Below are 17,681 nucleotides of genomic sequence, written 5' to 3'. Positions count from 1 at the left end.
AGATTTCAAGGCATGTGCAGCTGGATGAAGGAGCCAGGAGACTGAAGTCAGGGCTTCCCTGCTGAGGCTGCCGCCCTTGACCCAACCTCGGAAAAGCAGTAGATGGGTAGAATGCAGCGGAATATTAGCACATTTTTCAGTTTAAAAAGACCATGAAAGCAAAACCTGTACTTAAGTTCATATATAAAACTAGACAATTTCTGAATAAATCATTTGACAGTTTATTTAAAAAGGAACCACAAGATGCAACAAAGCCTTAAATTCTTGAAGTCAAAATGTCAACAATTACACCAGTTATGAACAGTATTGTGATGTATAATATTCTGTAATATAGAACGATAAAACCAATGACAAACACTTAATGTAGCAAGGCAACATGTCCCGTATGTAACTCAACAGTTTAGGTCAGCGGCCCAAGGCACATCAAATATTTCAGAAAAAAAAACAGCAGTAATTAAAAGAAGCGTTCAATGATATATCGCACCAACTCACAACAAAACAAGTGATCGAGGCACTTTGGTTCACATTATTATTATCATTAGTTTGGTCTATCAAGTTTGTCATAAATGAACAACAGAAACCCACATGAGCAAGCACCTGGCAACGGAGGCAAGGAAAAACTCCCACTTGGGAAGAAACCTTGGACAGAACCCAGGCTCAGTGGGGCAGCCGTCTGTCTCGACCATTTAGGTTACAATACAAAAATGTTTGGTACAGCATGATTATGCATAATAATGGTCTTTATACATAAAGGTGCAAACGCTTGAGAACAAAAAGGCATAGTGAACATATGTATGTGGTAGGTAACTACGTATTACAACAGGAATGAAGTATTAACACGTCCGGGAAATGTTTCTGTAAAGGATTGTCTTTTCCCTAAACAGACACACACACACACACACACAAACACAGTAAAAATTGTATCAAGACTGAATTCTTAATTGTCAATTCAGAAAACAAATTGTCAACACACCTTTTCTGTCATGTCCTGCAGTTGGTATCAGAATGCGAGTTGAACCTGTTCTCCTCTGTAGCTGTAAAACACACAAATCACAAATCTGACACTCTATCAGCTTTTTATCCTTAGCATCCTTCTGTTTTGCTAGGCTTAGTCCTCACACAGGAAGTCAGTTGGGATACTCATATGCCGAGCATCCCCAATATATAGACTCCACGTGACATATTGCGGAAAAGTACTGCGACTACTACAAATCTATGAGCTTTGCTTTTCACGCAGCAGTGCCTACTACAGGGGAGAGAAAGAGAGACAAGTTAGTCAAATGTTATCAGTAACTGTCATATACATATACACTTTATACATGTTATATATTGCGTAAAATGTACTGCCACTAATACAAATCTTTGAGCTTTGCTGTTCTCAGCTCTTTGTGCAGCAGTGCCTACTACAGGGGAGAGAAAGAGAGACAAGTTAGTCAAATAAATCAGTCATATACATACTGTATATACACACACACACACACCCAAACACACTATATACTTTATCAATATTATATATTGCAGAAAAAAAAAGAGGTCCGATGACTACATATCAGCAACGCTGATACCGATAACCGTTCTCATGTCTTCATGCAGCAGTGCCTACTACAGGGGAGAGAGAGAGAGAGAGAGACAAGTTATTAGAATGTTCCATCATATAAGTGACATGAAGTTTCAGGAATAGGGAGAACATGGAGAACATGACTATGCCAACACTGCCCGTTCAGAGATGATAATACAGTAATTCTGACTCGAGTATGTATCTACTACATATAATAAAGCAACATCTTCCGGTTGGGGCTAAAGCGTGTGCAGCAGCATTTCTGAAAGGCAGCCCATGAGCAGAGGTACAGCATACCTAGCCTTCAGGTCACAAGCACGGAGTACTGACGTATGTGAGACGGCGTGGATGGATGGAGGGGAAGAAATGGCCACATGGTCATTGCAAGCAAATGTTCATTGGGGACAAGACAGCATGTGTAGACCAGACCAGGGCCTACAAAGATGTTAAGATACAGTACACCGGACTGTGGTAACTGTAGTAAGAATGCAGAACACCTGACTGAATGCAAGACTGCGGTTGAGAAATGTAAATGTGATCAATCAGTGTCTGCTTGCCAGTTGTTGCCTTGCCGATGAGCTGAGTATAGCCTCTGGACTCAAACAACTCCAGTATAGGCTTCTTACGTTTCGAAAGCAGGTCCTCGTTGAAGTCGCCACAAACAACAATGGGGTGGCTTTCCATCATTGCCAAGGTGTCCAAGAGGTTTGTCAAATTAGGTAGAAATGTGCCCAGACTCAAGTTTGGTGGTCGATAAACAGTAGCCACCACAGCCGTGATCGGCACCATGACTTTAACCACCAAGAATTCAAGGTCTGGCACATTCTGGACAAACCGAAGGGGCTGGCCTTGAAGTTCCCTCCGACAGTAGGCTGCAACTCCGCCTCCCTCTTTCGCAGCCATGTCTGGCCTGTTTAAGTAGGAGACACGTCTGTTCCGTACAAAAACAGCGTAGTCCTCCAGCTGCAAGTGTGGCGAGATGGAACCAGACAAATGAGTTTCCGTCAAACAAAGCACATCAGCCAGTCTCAGCTCATGATGAGATTTGATGTCCTCCATGTGACACGCGAGGCCCTCTGTGTTATGGTGGACAATCTTCAAAGTCGGAGAAGGCCCTTGTGCAAAGTGCAACAGCGGTCTGACAGACAAGAAAGAAGCGTGCAACATGCTGTCCATTGCCAAAGCAATGTTGGGATCAGCATATATTTTCTTCTCATCCAAGTCCATGATCTTCAGTCCCTGGAGCGAGGTCGTGCGACTTAGAGCGACGTAGGCCATTCCAGGTTCAAACACGCGCTTCAGAGATACGACCGCAGAAGATAGCGTCATGCCTTGCACTTTGTGCGCCGTGCATCCAAAGGCCAGTTTTGCCGGGAATTGCCGCCTCACCAGTCCTTTGATGCTTAAACTTTCCTCTGACTTTTCTATGTAGGCCAAATCGTCCCCGGATCCCTGAAGTTTCTTCCGAAATTTCAGGCCTGCTCCAGGATTGTCCAAAGAAATGCCAAGAAAAGTAACAGCGGCCTGTGGTCCACGGACAATGTTCATGATGGTCCCGAAGGTGCCGTTCACGAGACCATCCTCAATGTCCAAGTTCCGGATGATCATGACTCGCGCTCCTACAGCGGCTTGCAGGTTGTTGGGCAGATCTCTTTTCCTCCCGGTTATCATGTTGGACACGATGACCAATTGTCCGGTCCGGGGGTCTTTTCTGTAGTTTTCTGCCGGAATGTCGACCACATTCAGTTTCAAAGCTGCCACAGTTGCACGGTTGTGTTCGTCAACCTCCTTATTGGTTGCAAAAATGTGGAGCGTACTGGTGTGACACTGCGATGTTTCGACAGTAGCCTGCTGCAGTAAAGCCCGGTCACTTTCATACAAGGGCTCCTCCTTCCTCTTTTCCCTTACCCTGTTCAAAAGCTGGGCAAAGGTCAGGTCCTCCTTCTGTCGCATGATCTCCGTAAGTCGGACCAACTGAAAGTTGGTCCAGAGGTCAAGGACATTATCCTCATACACACAGAGGGGTTTGGCCCTTCCAAGAGGTGGCAGCTGGTAAAAGTCCCCAACTACAAGCACAGAGATCCCTCCAAAGGTCTTCCGGTTGCCCTTGACTTGCTGGAACCGCCAGTGGACATACGCAAAAAGATCCTTGGAGACCATTGATATTTCATCAATGATTAAAATCTGCACGTTGGAAAGACTCGCCCGCAAGGTGTCCAGCGCGTTGCCGAGTCCTTGATATGGAGGCCTCAAACTTCTTGGGAGCTTCAAGACCGAGTGCAAGGTTTTCCCAGAAATGTTGAGCGCAGCTGTGCCGGTAAATGACGTCAACAGAACCGTGGGTTGAGACAAATCCGCATCGGTACGAATGCCAGGAAGCTGCCGAAAAATCTTGGTGGCCTCCTGGTAAATGCACTTGATGACATGTGACTTGCCACATCCAGCTCCCCCTGAGATGAAATAATGAAAGGGCTCAAGGTCGCGATCAGAAACGCGCTGCAAACACCAGTCGCGTACGGCATAGAAGACGGAAGCCTGCATGATGTTAAGACTGCGGTACATCCTCCTCACAAAGTCCGGACTCAACTGGGGTGCTTCAAAGGCCGGCAGTGCTGGGGCGCCGGAAAGGTCAGCCTGATAGGCAGGAACATCATCCTGCTCATCCCGCTCGTCCGCTGCGTTTGGCATCATGGCCTTCAGCGCAGCAAGACATTCCAGGCGCTCTGCTTCCACCTCTGGCGCAAAAGAGTTCCACGCATTAACAGCTGGACCTTCCTGTTGGAGTCGCTCCAAAGCCTTGTCCAGTTTCTTCGCTTGGCCCTCAAACCGCTTCATTTTCTCATCAACGATGGCCTTTGCAGGACCTAGCCTTGACCATCCGTCCAGGTAGAATGACTCATAGGTTGGGTGGGAGTCGCTGGTCAACTCACGGTCCGTCCTGTGGGGCAAGTAGAGTTTGAGAAGGGCCCTGAAATATTTTTCAGGAACCTTTGTCATGGAAAACCGCGTGTATCTTATGACGGCAGGTTTTCCCCTGGTCCTCTTCTGAATGCAACCCATGTCGTTCAAAAGGGGAATGACATTTGGCCCTTCTCTCTCGTAACCGTAGACCACCCTGTAATCAGACGCAAACTCTGCCAGACACATAGACTCAAACGCCTGCGTACGTGGTCTGTTGGCGTACTTTTCCGGCAAACTTGACATCCACACTTCAGCTGAATCTGGGTGCATGGTCATAAGCCGACTCATGGGCAGACTCATTCGGAAACCGTCCTCGTCGGTTTGGAGGAACACCACATTGCGTGAGGACTTCTTCAGGGGCAAACTGCATGTTCGTGCCACTGCTTCCTGAGCACTTACCTCTCTGTGCTTTGAATACGCCTGCATGATCTTTTGCATCTCCTCCTTCTGGTTGGCGTCAGACTTTTGCACGTCCTTGATGACAGATTTGAGGAACTCTGTCATCTCGTGCTCCGGCTTGGAGATGTAAGACATCATGTACATGATGCAGCTGATATCATCCAGAATATACTGGATGTCCATGTTGGCGTTCCACGCACGCAGCAGATGGGGGTTGTAGGCATTAGTCCAACTTTCTTGCGGTGTACGCTTCAAGTGGACAGCCATCCCAGTACTGAGGTTCTCAACATAGTGCTTATACCGACCCAGGGTCAGCTGGCACGAATTGAGCAGGTCCGTCAAGTCCTCCGGAACCTGTGTGTCCATAAGACGCTCTCTTAGCTGTTTCAGCTTTTCCTTGGACTCCCTCTGTTTCTTCGCCAACTTGGTCCTTTTGGCACGGGCGTCTTCCTCCTTCCGTCTCTTCTTCTTGGGGTCATCGTTTTCCTCTTCGTCATCACTGTTCGGGTCCTCAAAGGGAAAGGTAATTGTGGTGACATCCATGGGCAGTTTAGGGAATCCAAAGCGACAGGAGACATTTCCTTTTCGGCAAGATTTGGTGTGACTGCGGCTGTGAGTTTGAACACTCGTAACCACTTCATGGAGTTCCGGATCCTTGGTTTGATCGGGGATGTGGCAGGTGATATAACGGTCGATGAATTCGACCACTTCGCCACAGTAGATGGGATCTGGTTCCTCGATCACCGGTGCGTCCTTTATCCACACCACCATGTGTATATGAGGACTTCCTCGTGCTTGAAACTCAACACGATAAAAGTAGTCCTCGACTGGGCCGATGGGCTGCGCAGGAGACAGAATAAGCTCTAAGAGAGCATCTACCCTTTTCTCAAACATGCGCATGACCGTGACTGGATTGCTGCGGAGAATCTCGCATTTAGCGTTCCAGTCCAGATCTGAAAAGTGACCCTCCTGTTGGCCTTGCTGCGCTTTTATCACAGCAGTGACTTCAGGCCATCTCATTTCCGCCGCAGAAAAGGTAAGAAAAAATGTTGGCTTCCCCAACTGCCTGGCCATTGCGTGGAGCTCCCGGTGAGCTTTCTCCCAGTATGCTGGTGTTCCTCGGAGTGGCTGCATAAATCTGGTCGCTTCCCTGTTCTGTATGAGCCGCTCCAACGCCTCCTTGTCCTGGATCATCCGGTTCAGAATTTTCCTCCCATCCGCAGTGTGAGGTTTTCCTTTCCGCGACTGAATCGACATGCTGTTATTGGCCATGTACGTTTCAATGACAAATTGGGCAAAGAAAAGGTAGCCCTGATCTTCAGCAAAGCGTGGATCAACTGAAAACAATCTGGTGTTGAAGTAAGAACTCGGTGATACTTTAACGATCCTCTCCTCATCCATTGTGTTCTTTCCCGTTGGGAACAGAACAGGAAAGGCCATGGCCTCCAGCTGCGGCACAGCAAAAAATCCAACAGGCTTGTTTTGTTGGGCAGGAGCAATGCTGAATATCCCATCCCCAAATGAAAGACTTTCCTGTGCAATGTCAAGCGGCTGCATGCATGTATCGAGCATGAGGCCCGGCCGAAGTTCCTCCTGATCACATTCAACATGCTGTGCCTGCGTAACTTGGGCGTTGCTGGCCTCTTGCTGCAAGGATGATGACGGCAGGGCGGATGGCTCCTCTTCCCCTTCAAGGACACTTTCAGCTGCTGCACTCTCATTGATGCACACATCCCTGTACTGTGGATGAGTGTGTATCAGCGTCCTGAGCCCAGCTATAACATTCGCCATATTTACCGTATAAAAATGCTGATGTCCTTTATACCGAAGGCGTCTCTTCAGCTTTACCTGCAGCAGTTGAGCTTCGCTACGTGGCCTAGGTAGTGAGTTCACTGCTGCTTCCATTTCCGACGGTACGCACACTACTGAGCCATGAACAGCTCGTTGCCGTCCTTTGGGCAATGCTACAATTTTTGCAAAAGGTATAATTTTTGCTATCAGCTGTCTCTCGAGTACATTTAAATCGGACAGCTCTTGGGGAATGGGTGCCAGATCCAACTTATTTGCAACTGCCAGAGGTGGCATTGCACATCTCCTGAGGTGGGAGTCACAGGAGTGACATATCCATTCCTGCTTTCTCTCTTGCGGGGCAGTGCATGGGGCAGAACAACTGTTGTTGCAGACGTGAACATATATACCTGTCAAGCTGGCGGCCACTATGTCATGGTTGTCGCTATATTTTCCTCGATTGCATTTCTGTACCTGATTTAGGAAAAGAGCACGGTGGCATACAGTACAAACATATGTGGGCCCATGTGCGACTCTTTCGCGGAACGACGATATTGCTGCTTTCATTACAGCGCTTGCTGGATCCTGCACATTGTTGGCTGAATGTTGAGTTCTAGTCATGTATTTAGTCTTTATTTGAAGCGCGCATTGTAATTTGTGCCGAATACGCTGCCTGGTAAGACGGTTCTTTTCACAATGCTGAACATGTAGCCTTACATTAGAATGTCTATTACTATCTCGCACATATTTGTTATTTTGAAAATAAGGATTGTTTCTATACTTCTGCATCCATGTTTTCATGAAAACAGCCCACCTTTGCTTAAAACCTGGATGGTTGCGATATTTATCTCTTAGATACACCCTATATCTCGCCTGAAAAGCTGGATCCCGATGATACCGCTCCCTCAGATATAACCTTTGTCTCGCCTGAAAAGCTGGATCCCTGTGATACCTCTGTCTCACATATAACTTTTGTCTCGCCTGAAAAGCTGGATCCCGTTGATACCGCTCCCTCTGATATAACTTTTTTCTCACCTGAATATCTGAATCCAGGTGATACCCTTCCCTGAAATTCAGCTTCTGTCGTTCAACAAAAGCCAGATCAGATTGATACCTTCTCCTAACATATGCTGACATTAAAGTCTTTTTGGTCGTCGGACTTCTGTGGTATTTTTCAGCTACGTGCGTCTTCTGTTTATTCTTAAAGGCACTATCACACCTGTATCGCGTGGTAAAGCCGTTTAATTTTTGTTGGCGGTAATTAGTGTCTGATACATACTTGATCTTCATTTGTAGAAGTTTTTTTTGACGGGGATCGGGTTTGTTTGAAGCTTCAAACGGTCTACATTGTTGGCACTTTAGTGCCCTTTTCATAGCGGTCCGTCGCCTCGTTTTACTCACTTTGGAAAAATCTATTTGAACATGGACGCATGGTGGTACTATCAGCTCCTCCTGATCTGTCTCAACACATTCTCTTATTGCTGCGTCTGTTTCTTTGGTGGGCTCTGAAGTGATTACGACATCCAACTGTACCTGTCTGTCACTTGCTATCTGTTCTAATCCAAAGGAAACCGGTACCAACTCGTAGTTCGCATCGGGGCTGCGATCCGAAAGGAGCTCATGCACATGGTCGACTAAGTCATCTAAGTGTGAAAATGTCATCATAATCGCAGTTCCGTTTGGGACTGGCAAACCTACTGAAGATCGACTGTGCGAATCAAAAAAACCATAGCATCCTGACCTATCACGAAAAACCGCAAAGCACTCTGGAGCCACAATCAGAAAAGCATGAGTGACATCTTGTGAGAGGCACTCAAGTTGTCTGGCAAGTGGCAACAAATAAGGATCTATTAGGGAATTGCTGCGATCCCTCACCAAACCAAATTTCGGCTCCAACTGTGTAACTGTGTATGCATTGTTGTCGGTGTGAACTATCTTTGGCATTTCCTCTTTGGTTAAATGATTGCTGATTAAACGTAGTCCTAGCCCACATATTGTCCACGCATAGAGTGAGTCTCCATTTTCAAGAACTCTGTCAAGAACGTCTGAATCAAAATGAAACCCCTCAGCATGGTAGGCCAAGAACGTCAGTGCCATACACGTGCACTGATTATTGCGAGTGCAATCGTCATACCTCAAATCCATCTGGGAGTGAGTGGCCCGGACGGTACGAATGCGTCGACCAGCTTCTGTGCCACAATCCTGAAATGTAGTATTTGTCGTGTTAACATACATTTGTGTAATCAGGTTAGTTTTTACCATAGAAAAGCTTACATTAGCCTTGTTTTATCAATGCAACTTTACAGTAGATCTAGTAGGCGTATTCATTTCCTGTGTTAAAATTACCTGGCTGGTTTCATCCAGGACAATGTGCAGTAGTGGCATTGAGGACTTTGCACAAATGTCTCTCTGAACCACTGTCTCTGGACTACAAGGCGGTGATGGTGTTGACGGCAGCTCTACAGTATGCAGTGTCGCCTTCGCCTCAGTCTAAATGAGAAACACAAAACTAACTTAAAAATGGCACACAAATCCAACAGAATACCACCTTTAATATAGTAACAAATATAGCGTGTGTATATGATAAACATAGAAAATGTTTGTTTTACCCAGCTGGTCCCATCCATGACAATGTGCTGTGGTGGTGTGGAGGATGGCGCACACGTCTCCTCTGTGACGACCACTGGCCCGGGACTGCAAGGTGGCGTTGGGGTGGAAGGCAGCTCCACACGATGTGGTGTTTCCTCCATCTACACACACAAACACACACATTTCTGTCATGCCATTTTTCTACACCAACAAATGTAGGCTGCATATACTATAAAAAGAAAAAAGTGCATTTTACCCAGCTGGCCTCATCCTGTACAATGTGCTGCAGTGGCGTGGAGGAAGGTGGCGATGTTGCCTCCATCTAAAAATGTACACACACCACTTTACTAACAATGCACACACACACTTTTACAACCAGAACAACATTTTATTTTCCTCCTATGACATATTTTGTTCATTCATTCGTTTTCTATCACTTGTCTTCATGAGGATCGTGGAGGTGCTGGAGCCTATCCCAGCTGTCTTCGGGCGAGAGGCGGGGTAAACCCTGGACTGGTGGCCAGCCAATCACAGGGCACATATAGACAAACAACCATTCACACTCACATTCATACCTAAGGACAATTTGGAGTGGCCAATTAACCTAGCATGTTTTTGGAAGGGGGAAGGAAGAAAAAACCCACACATCCATGGGAAGAACATGCAAACTCCACACAGAGACACACTCACCCATCGTGCAGCCACTATGACATAGTTGCATAGCATATGCATAGTTGCATATGCATAGTTGCATAGCATATGCATAGTTGCATATGCATAGTTGCATAGCATATGCATAGTTGCATATGCATAGTTGCATAGCATATGCATAGTTGCATATGCATACTTCTTGCCAAGTTATATTTTCCTAAACAATCTTTGCAGAAAGTTGCTTATCATGGTCCTGTGTGGAACCATTGAACCGAGATGAAAAAGGGATGACTGTACATGGACTACAAACCTGCAGCTCTCCCACTCTCCTCTTGGAGGCTGGACGACGCGGTTGGCACTCTGCAGTCACCGCCTGACGTGGCACAGGAAAAAAGGAAATATTTCACATGCATAGCTTTTACAAAATAGAAAGTGCTGTACTTACAAGATTTAGATGTATTTGTGAATAACATACTTTCTATGAAGCGGCTAAAGTACCTTCTTGCCCTTGGGGATAACTGTGGAGGTCTCAGGGCTTGGAAGATGCGATGGAGCCAGCTTGTCCATTGCAACCAGCATGGGCGGGCTGAACCACACAGGGTTCACAGGGATGTTGCACTGCAACAGGTCCTCCTGTCAAAAAGTACCAAAATACATATACTGAGACTTGAAACTATCACCATCCTAACATCCATGCTCGTCTCCATCAACTGTGACAAACAAACCTGCTGCTTGCACATCCCTTTGCTGGAGTCACGGGGCACCTTGGACTTGACACGTCGACTCCTCTGTTGCGATAAGTCACATTATGGCTACATACATATTCTTGTCCATTTTTCCAATTTTTTTTACCCCCTCTGCGCTGCCAATGAGTGTCCAGTCAAAAGGGTTGGAAGGATGCTGCACGGTGACCTCACCCTTCACGACCACTTTCGGCAGGAACACTCGCATCGGTGGGGACGTCTGAAGAGAAGGTGCTGGTGGTGCAGTCGTCTCCAGCTGATGGGACACAGAAAAGGCAATCATAACGTGGCATGCATTACACATGGAGATGCCTTTTTGAAAGTACCTTCTGGAACAGGGACGACCAAGGACGATGGGGCTGATGGGGAACACAGGCAAAAATTATTTGTGACACATAGGTTGGATAAACCAACACAATGAGTCACATGCATGTGTTTTAGGGCTGGGACAACGCGTCAACATCAATGACGTCGACACAAAATATAAAAATCATAAATAATAGTTTAAGTAGAACTTTAATCCACGTCTGGTGCGATTTACAATTTAAATGTGCAGTTGTTAAACTATAGGAATAGGCCTCTACGCGGAGGCGTTGAGACTTAACAAAATAAGAGCCGATTCTCAAACAAAATAGCCTACAGTTTGCCTCTTTTAAACAAAATAAATCATATTATTAACTAATAGTATTTAATCAAAGAACAAAGACTTGTAGCTGACCTTTTGTTCCTTTTTGCCAAAAGGCACGGATGAGAGGGGGAGATCCCACATAACAACAACACAAAAGCTTATAGGTTTATATCAAGGCTACGGTGGTAACTGTCCTGGGCTATAGCTTAACCTTATGGTTTTTGTTGAGAAAAATGAGCATGTTGACATGCTCAGGGGTGAATGCAGCCGAGTGACTGCTTTCTCGAAGCATTGCTACATGAACATGTTTAACACTGTCGAAAAAAAATTATCAATAATCGATCATCTATTAATTGTGCCCATCCCTAATTCAGATTGTGTTAAAAACAATAGTTTTATTTATTTAAAGAAAGTTTATTACTTTTGTTGTTTTCGGATTCCATTGTGCACTTTGTTGTATTGTTCAAAACAATTCATTTTTGAACTTGTTAATAAAAATATATTTGTTTGATTCATGATAAATTTGCTTTAATTGCTATATATGTCAAATTATTAAACGATAGTCTAATCAAAATCGAATCAAATCGGTTTTAAAAATGAATTGTTAGATTAATCGATGCATCGAAAAACTATTTTCTAAATTACATAATTACAAAAATAATCATTTAACCCAGCCCTAATGTGTTTGTGATTAAAATGTAGTGTGAATGAAGGTGCAACCCAAAAGTACCTCGCCCGGCGGTGACATAGGAGGAGCTGGTGGCGGAGGTGGAGGTGGTGGGGCGGGTGCGGTACTCTCCAGCTGACGGCGGGCAGCAACCCACAGCAACCTGGCAAGCACAGGCATCCCATCGCTGTCACTGAGGTGTACCTGCCACACATAACCCAAAATGATTAGTAAACCTGGAAATATTCTACTTGTACATATCCTTGCTATAGGACATCATCCACTTACGCCATCCCTACACCACATCTCAAGGCGTGACAGCGGGAAGTGGTCAGCTGAGGATAGGTAGGGAATACCTGCGGTACAGAAAGGAAAAAACAAATCCCTTATTAGTTTCTATAAACTTTTGTTTACCAGGTCAAGTCAATGAAATGACACTGGCATTTCACATCGTTGAGGTTTCCTACTTATGTTAAGCGTTGATAACAGTATGCCTTTATTTGAATTTGCATACCCATACTAGCTGCCACCCGACGGTACTCCCGGCGCAGACGATCCTGCTGGGCCACCACGACGTTCAGACGTGGAGGAAAGTCCACGACGACGACCTGAATAAATGAACATATCATCATAACAATATAAATTCCACTTCATGTAAATCATTATTTGTAACAAGAATATAGATCACAAGGTATTTACGTTAGGCCAGCGGCTGCAGGTGGCGGTCAGGAGCTGCCCGAAGTCAGTGGCTGCCTCGCCAACGGGACGACCCAAGTTGTTGCTGGGTGCCAAAACACAGACCACCTCAGGAGACCGAGACAGAACCGCATTCTGCACCTCAGCCCACAACTGGGCCGCCGTGGCACCCGGTGTGGACATCACACCAAAAGACAAGGGTCCCTCCGGCATCTTCACAAATCCATCTGCAATGGCTCGCAGATGGGAGTCTCCAACGATCAGGACAAACTACAAACATACAAATAAATACGTGAGCGCATATTCTTCATTGGTCTTCATGTACTCTTGTATTCAGACGTTCTACATACCCGCTTGCCCTGAGCCACGGCTGGAATGACCAGCTTGTGGTTCTTCCCAGTCACTGCAGAAACTGGCCATTTCCGCACGGTGTGGCGCCGCCCAGTGCCTCGGACTAATCACAATTACAGACACAATTAAAAAGGTAAATCCTCCAACCTTAAACAAATTAGATACCGTGGCAATGTTTTGCACAGTACGAGACTATAGATAATACATTTGACACAGTGAAAGAAAATAGACATTAAAACGATAAAAAAATGTGTATTCAAGTCACAGGAGGGCTGACCGTGTCTCGGAGGCTGGTGTCTGGCCAGAGACTCCTAAGGAAGTAGCACAAACATTTAAAAAACGTGAGTACGAGTAAAACCAACCAGTACCAATATATCTTTGGCAAAATCAGTCAGCAACTACAGTATGTCTATACAGTAACATACATGTCTTACATGTAAACACCAGCAATTTATCTGTTATATTCACATTTCTCATCAAACAGTCACCAGACCAGTCAGTGAATATCTACAAAACTTTAGGTGCAGCACGAATGACAATTATCCCATACATTTTCCAAAAGGCTGACGAAATTCTTACCTGGGCAACCACAGAAGAAGTGGCGGAGCAGGCATCCACCACACGGGGCTGGTCGGCCAGAGGGGAGGTCTGGAACCTGGCTCTCTGATTACACATTAGAGGATGTTAAGCTTATGACAATGAAGACAAATTCATATTCAAAATGAAAAGTGAAACCAATACCTTCTTCGTGGGAGACTGCAGGGTGGTCCCATCGCTGGTCGTCGAGGGTGGGGACCCAGGCTGTGAACAATGTCAATGTAGTACATATTGGTCCCAAAGGAATATTCTCTTTAATCATTTAGTACAGCTACAACACTGTAGTAAGTAATCAGTCATAAGAGGAAAAGTACCTGCTGGGGTGCGCTGGTCTGGCCCGTCTGTGGATCAGCAAGGTCCAGCTTCCTCCATCGGCGCTTCGCTGCTTCGGAACGCTTCCCCTTCCGTGGCATCCTGTTCACAGCAAAGACAAAAGCACAAAAACACTTCCCAACACTTTAATGTTGAAAATAGAGCAGTAGTACACTGCAAAGTACTAGGACAGTACTTTTTCCCCGTGTGTGTGTGTGTGTGTGCGTGTGCGCACGTGGATGGATGGATGGATGGTGTGTAGTGTTTTCAGTGACTCTAGTTTAGCAATATATGGTGTGTGTTTATGCACTGTTGTCTTCTCTGGTGTATAGATATGAATGTAGTGATTAGCTAATGGTGGTAGGGATGATGATGATGATGCTTTCAGTCGCCTTCAGCTGTCAGATTTCCAAATCTCGCAATGTGCAATGCTCAGGGAGATGCTGGAAAGAACAGAAAATATTTAACTTCAGTAAACAAATCAGGATTAATATTGGCTGAACAACCCTGAGACCTCTGCTGATCAGTACAATAGCAAATTTCAAATTAGCTAATTTCCCCGCTGAGGGATGAATAATGGCATATCTTATCTTATCAATATGGCATCAATGTGTTGCGATACAATTGCAAATCGTTCTCAAAAGTCACTTCCACTTTGAACGAGCACATGGGACCACAGCACCTGCAGCTAGCATGCTCCATAAGCAACCCACACGACATACACATGCAAAGAACCCCTCTCTTTAGTATATGTTTTCTCATTTTTACTCTAAAAAGGAAACAAAAGCATTAGCAGCAGCTAATGGCATCGAGCTTTACTACAGTGTGAGCACATGGTATCACCGAGCACATGCACATAACTTATTTTGCATCCATAAGCAATCCAAACTACAAAAACATGTTAGAAAAAACAGCTTTCAAATATGTTGTATTATTGTAACGTTGATAGGCAAAGAGAGTATTATTGCTGTTAAAAAGCATCAATAGTCACATTAATCATGCACACATAGGACCGCATGAACCAAGCTAGCTTAAACATGCACATAGCTTATTTTGCATCCATAAGCAATCCACACTATTGAAACATGCTAAAAAAAACACATTTTAAATATGTTGTATTATTTTAACGTTTAAAGCCAAAGAGAACATTATTGCTGGCAAAAAGCATCAATCGTCACATTAATCATGCACACATTGGACCGCATTGGACCAAGCTAGCTTAAAACGTGCACATAGCTTATTTTGCATCCATAAGCAATCCACACTATTAAAACATGCTACAAAAACATCTTTTAAATATGTTGTATTATTTTAACGTTTAAAGGTAAAGAGAGCATTATTGCTGGCAAAAAGCATCAATTATCACATTAATCATGTACACATAGGACCATGGACCAAGCTAGCTTAAACATGCAGACAACAGCTATTAAACAACAGCTAAAAGAACTTTTAAAACACGATAGAAATATTCTTAAAGTAAATGTATGTATTTCTGTGCTTTCACCAAGGGTGTACTTTAGCTGTACAACCAACAGGTCCAATCAACCAATTGCAAGTTGGGTGTGGCACTGAACTTTAGCAGAAGAGATCACCAAGACAAACAAACATACTTTTTACATCTATCAACGTTCATATCTAGCTTCATATTTGTCCATAAACTACAAGTGGGAAGTAACAAAAACAGCACTACTCTTAATTTAGAGAAGCATAATTGGATGCGTCCACTTACCTCAGTCGCAAGGAAGGAGTGAACTCGCTGATTGATCTGGTTGCGCATGCGTTGGTTGATTAGCCAACCAGGAGATACAGATGACGATATTGAATATGGTGATATTTTATAGATCGATACAAATTGAAATTGATATCAGATCGTGCTAAGGTATAGGTCCAATTACCGGGATCGGCGCTGTTCATACTGAATCGGCAAAATCCACCCCTCCCCCTTGTCTTTGGAAGCCATTAACACCACACACTCATCCTCAACAAACGTTCTGTGATAAATGAATGAAAAATAATATGCAATCTGTAAAAAGATTGTTAGTTTTTTTTTTTTAAACGAGATTGAATTTGTGTTAAATAAAAACAACTACAAATAGAATAAATACAACAGAGGCAGTTCTGCTTCAATGATGCATTAGGCAACCCACGCTGTGGCCCCTCCCCCACCCTACCTCATTTCATTACATAGATTTTCACTATTTAAGCTATTTAAATACTATCAGTGATGTGGTATATGTTATTAGATAATGTACTTATAATACTAATAATAGTCCAACACGATTAAATCCAAAACAAATAGAGAAATGACAAAAGTATATTTTTATTTTAAAATCCTATTTTAATATTATTTAATATTATATTATTATTTTAATATTATCTTGAAATATTTATATTTTAAAATATTTTATATTCAGTGCACAAATCCTTCAATTACAACTCCCACTCCCACAACTGTTGTATTTATATCCCTGTTAATACAATTTCAACTCTAAGTCAAGAAAATACACTACTAATACGTTGAATATGAGGCTGAAGACCCGAGTTCAATTCCACCCCTAGCCATCTCTGTGCATGCGTGCATGCGTGGGTTTTCTCCACCACCTTCCTCCCACATTCCAAAAACATGCTAGGTTAATTGGCGACTCCAAATTGTCCATAGGTATGAATGTGAGTGTGAATGGTTGTTTGTCTATATGTGCCCTGTGATTGGCTGGCCACCAGTCCAAGATGTACCTCGCCTCTCGCACAAAAGAGAGCTGGGATAGGCTCCAGCACCCCTGTGACCCTCGTCATGATAAGCGGTAGAAAATGAATGAATGAATACATTTAATATGCTGGTGTACATGAATTGATGCTCGCTCTACAGGTTTATATTTGGCTTGTCGGTCCTCTTCATCTTTCCTCCTCACATACATTTTCTCCGGGTATTCCAGGGTTATCCCACATTCCCCAAAACATGCGTGTTAGCTTCATAGGCCACTTCAAATTGTCCATAGGTATGAATGTGAGTGTGAATGGTTGTTTGTCTATATGTGCCCTGGGATTGGCTGGCCACCAGTCCAGGGTGGACCCCACCTCTCGCTCGAGACACAGCTGGGGTAGGTTCCAGCATACCCCCGCCGAGTGAGGATAAGCGGCATAGAAATTGGATGAATGGATGAACAGTTAGTATAGTAGCACCTAGCAAAAGAGCATGAACTACCCAATGTGCCAGGGCAGTTCAATAGTATCCACTATTATACTAGTATACACCATGCCATGGGTTTATTTACATTTAAACATGAATCAGCATGCTCGCACCGAACAACATAGCATGAAGTGGTGAAAGTGCCAAGTCACTCCTGTAATGATGTCATGTGTGGTTTTACAATTATCCATGCAGTAATGACAGGTGTTGATATGATAGGTGTTGATAATGGGGATATTTGATATGCCAGTCATATGAAGTGACTGCAGTCCCTGTGCTTACTTTTAAAGAGACAACTTTGAAAATCTACCAGATACATGAGATATTGAAGATCATGTAAGGAGTTAGCAATGTAGCATCTAGCAAGAAAACACCAAGTCCATAAAGTAGTCAGGCATTCCCATAGTGTCCCTACATTATGCCATGTGTGTATTTGCCTTTAGACATGAGTAAATTAGCAAATATGCTAACATGCTAACAATTAGCATGCTAGCACCTAGCAACGTAGCATCAAGTCCCAAAAGTGTCCAGGCAGTCCAATAGTGTCCCCACAT

The 17,681-nt window shown here is 44.3% G+C and overlaps 1 protein-coding gene across 1 annotated transcript; it reads right to left on the bottom strand.

Moving 5' to 3' along the window:
• Window positions 1–213: 213 nt before the first annotated feature.
• LOC131111067 (uncharacterized) lies at window positions 214–15,937 on the bottom strand. The gene is made up of 21 exons (XM_058064055.1): window positions 15,836–15,937; window positions 15,670–15,705; window positions 13,943–14,383; window positions 13,773–13,832; window positions 13,611–13,694; window positions 13,309–13,342; window positions 13,031–13,134; window positions 12,684–12,950; window positions 12,499–12,592; window positions 12,273–12,340; window positions 12,048–12,188; window positions 11,016–11,048; window positions 10,799–10,945; window positions 10,672–10,734; window positions 10,445–10,579; window positions 10,257–10,319; window positions 9,552–9,617; window positions 9,316–9,456; window positions 9,053–9,196; window positions 974–8,908; window positions 214–876 (listed from the first exon to the last, which is right to left on the bottom strand). The coding sequence occupies exons 3-20, from the start codon at window positions 14,039–14,041 to the stop codon at window positions 1,994–1,996; spliced, it is 8,658 nt and encodes a 2,885-aa protein (XP_057920038.1). The 5' UTR covers window positions 14,042–14,383; window positions 15,670–15,705; window positions 15,836–15,937; the 3' UTR covers window positions 214–876; window positions 974–1,993.
• Between the last annotated feature and the right edge of the window lie 1,744 nt (window positions 15,938–17,681).

This window comes from Doryrhamphus excisus, unplaced genomic scaffold, assembly GCF_030265055.1.
Source record: "Doryrhamphus excisus isolate RoL2022-K1 unplaced genomic scaffold, RoL_Dexc_1.0 HiC_scaffold_24, whole genome shotgun sequence".
NCBI classification, from domain to species: domain Eukaryota; kingdom Metazoa; phylum Chordata; class Actinopteri; order Syngnathiformes; family Syngnathidae; genus Doryrhamphus; species Doryrhamphus excisus.
The sequence above is the reverse complement of the archived record's forward strand: the minus strand, read 5'-3'. Positions and strand labels throughout refer to the sequence as shown.

Bases quoted from the DNA above. Each gene is read 5' to 3' on its own strand.
- LOC131111067 (XM_058064055.1), bottom strand. From the start codon at position 14,041: ATGCCACGGAAGGGGAAGCGTTCCGAAGCAGCGAAGCGCCGATGGAGG. The intron at 13,343-13,610 runs GTAAGAATTTCG...CTACTTCCTTAG, and splicing joins CTTCTTCTGTGGTTGCCCAG to GAGTCTCTGGCCAGACACCA. The intron at 10,320-10,444 runs GTACTTTAGCCG...GTGCCACGTCAG, and splicing joins TTATCCCCAAGGGCAAGAAG to GCGGTGACTGCAGAGTGCCA.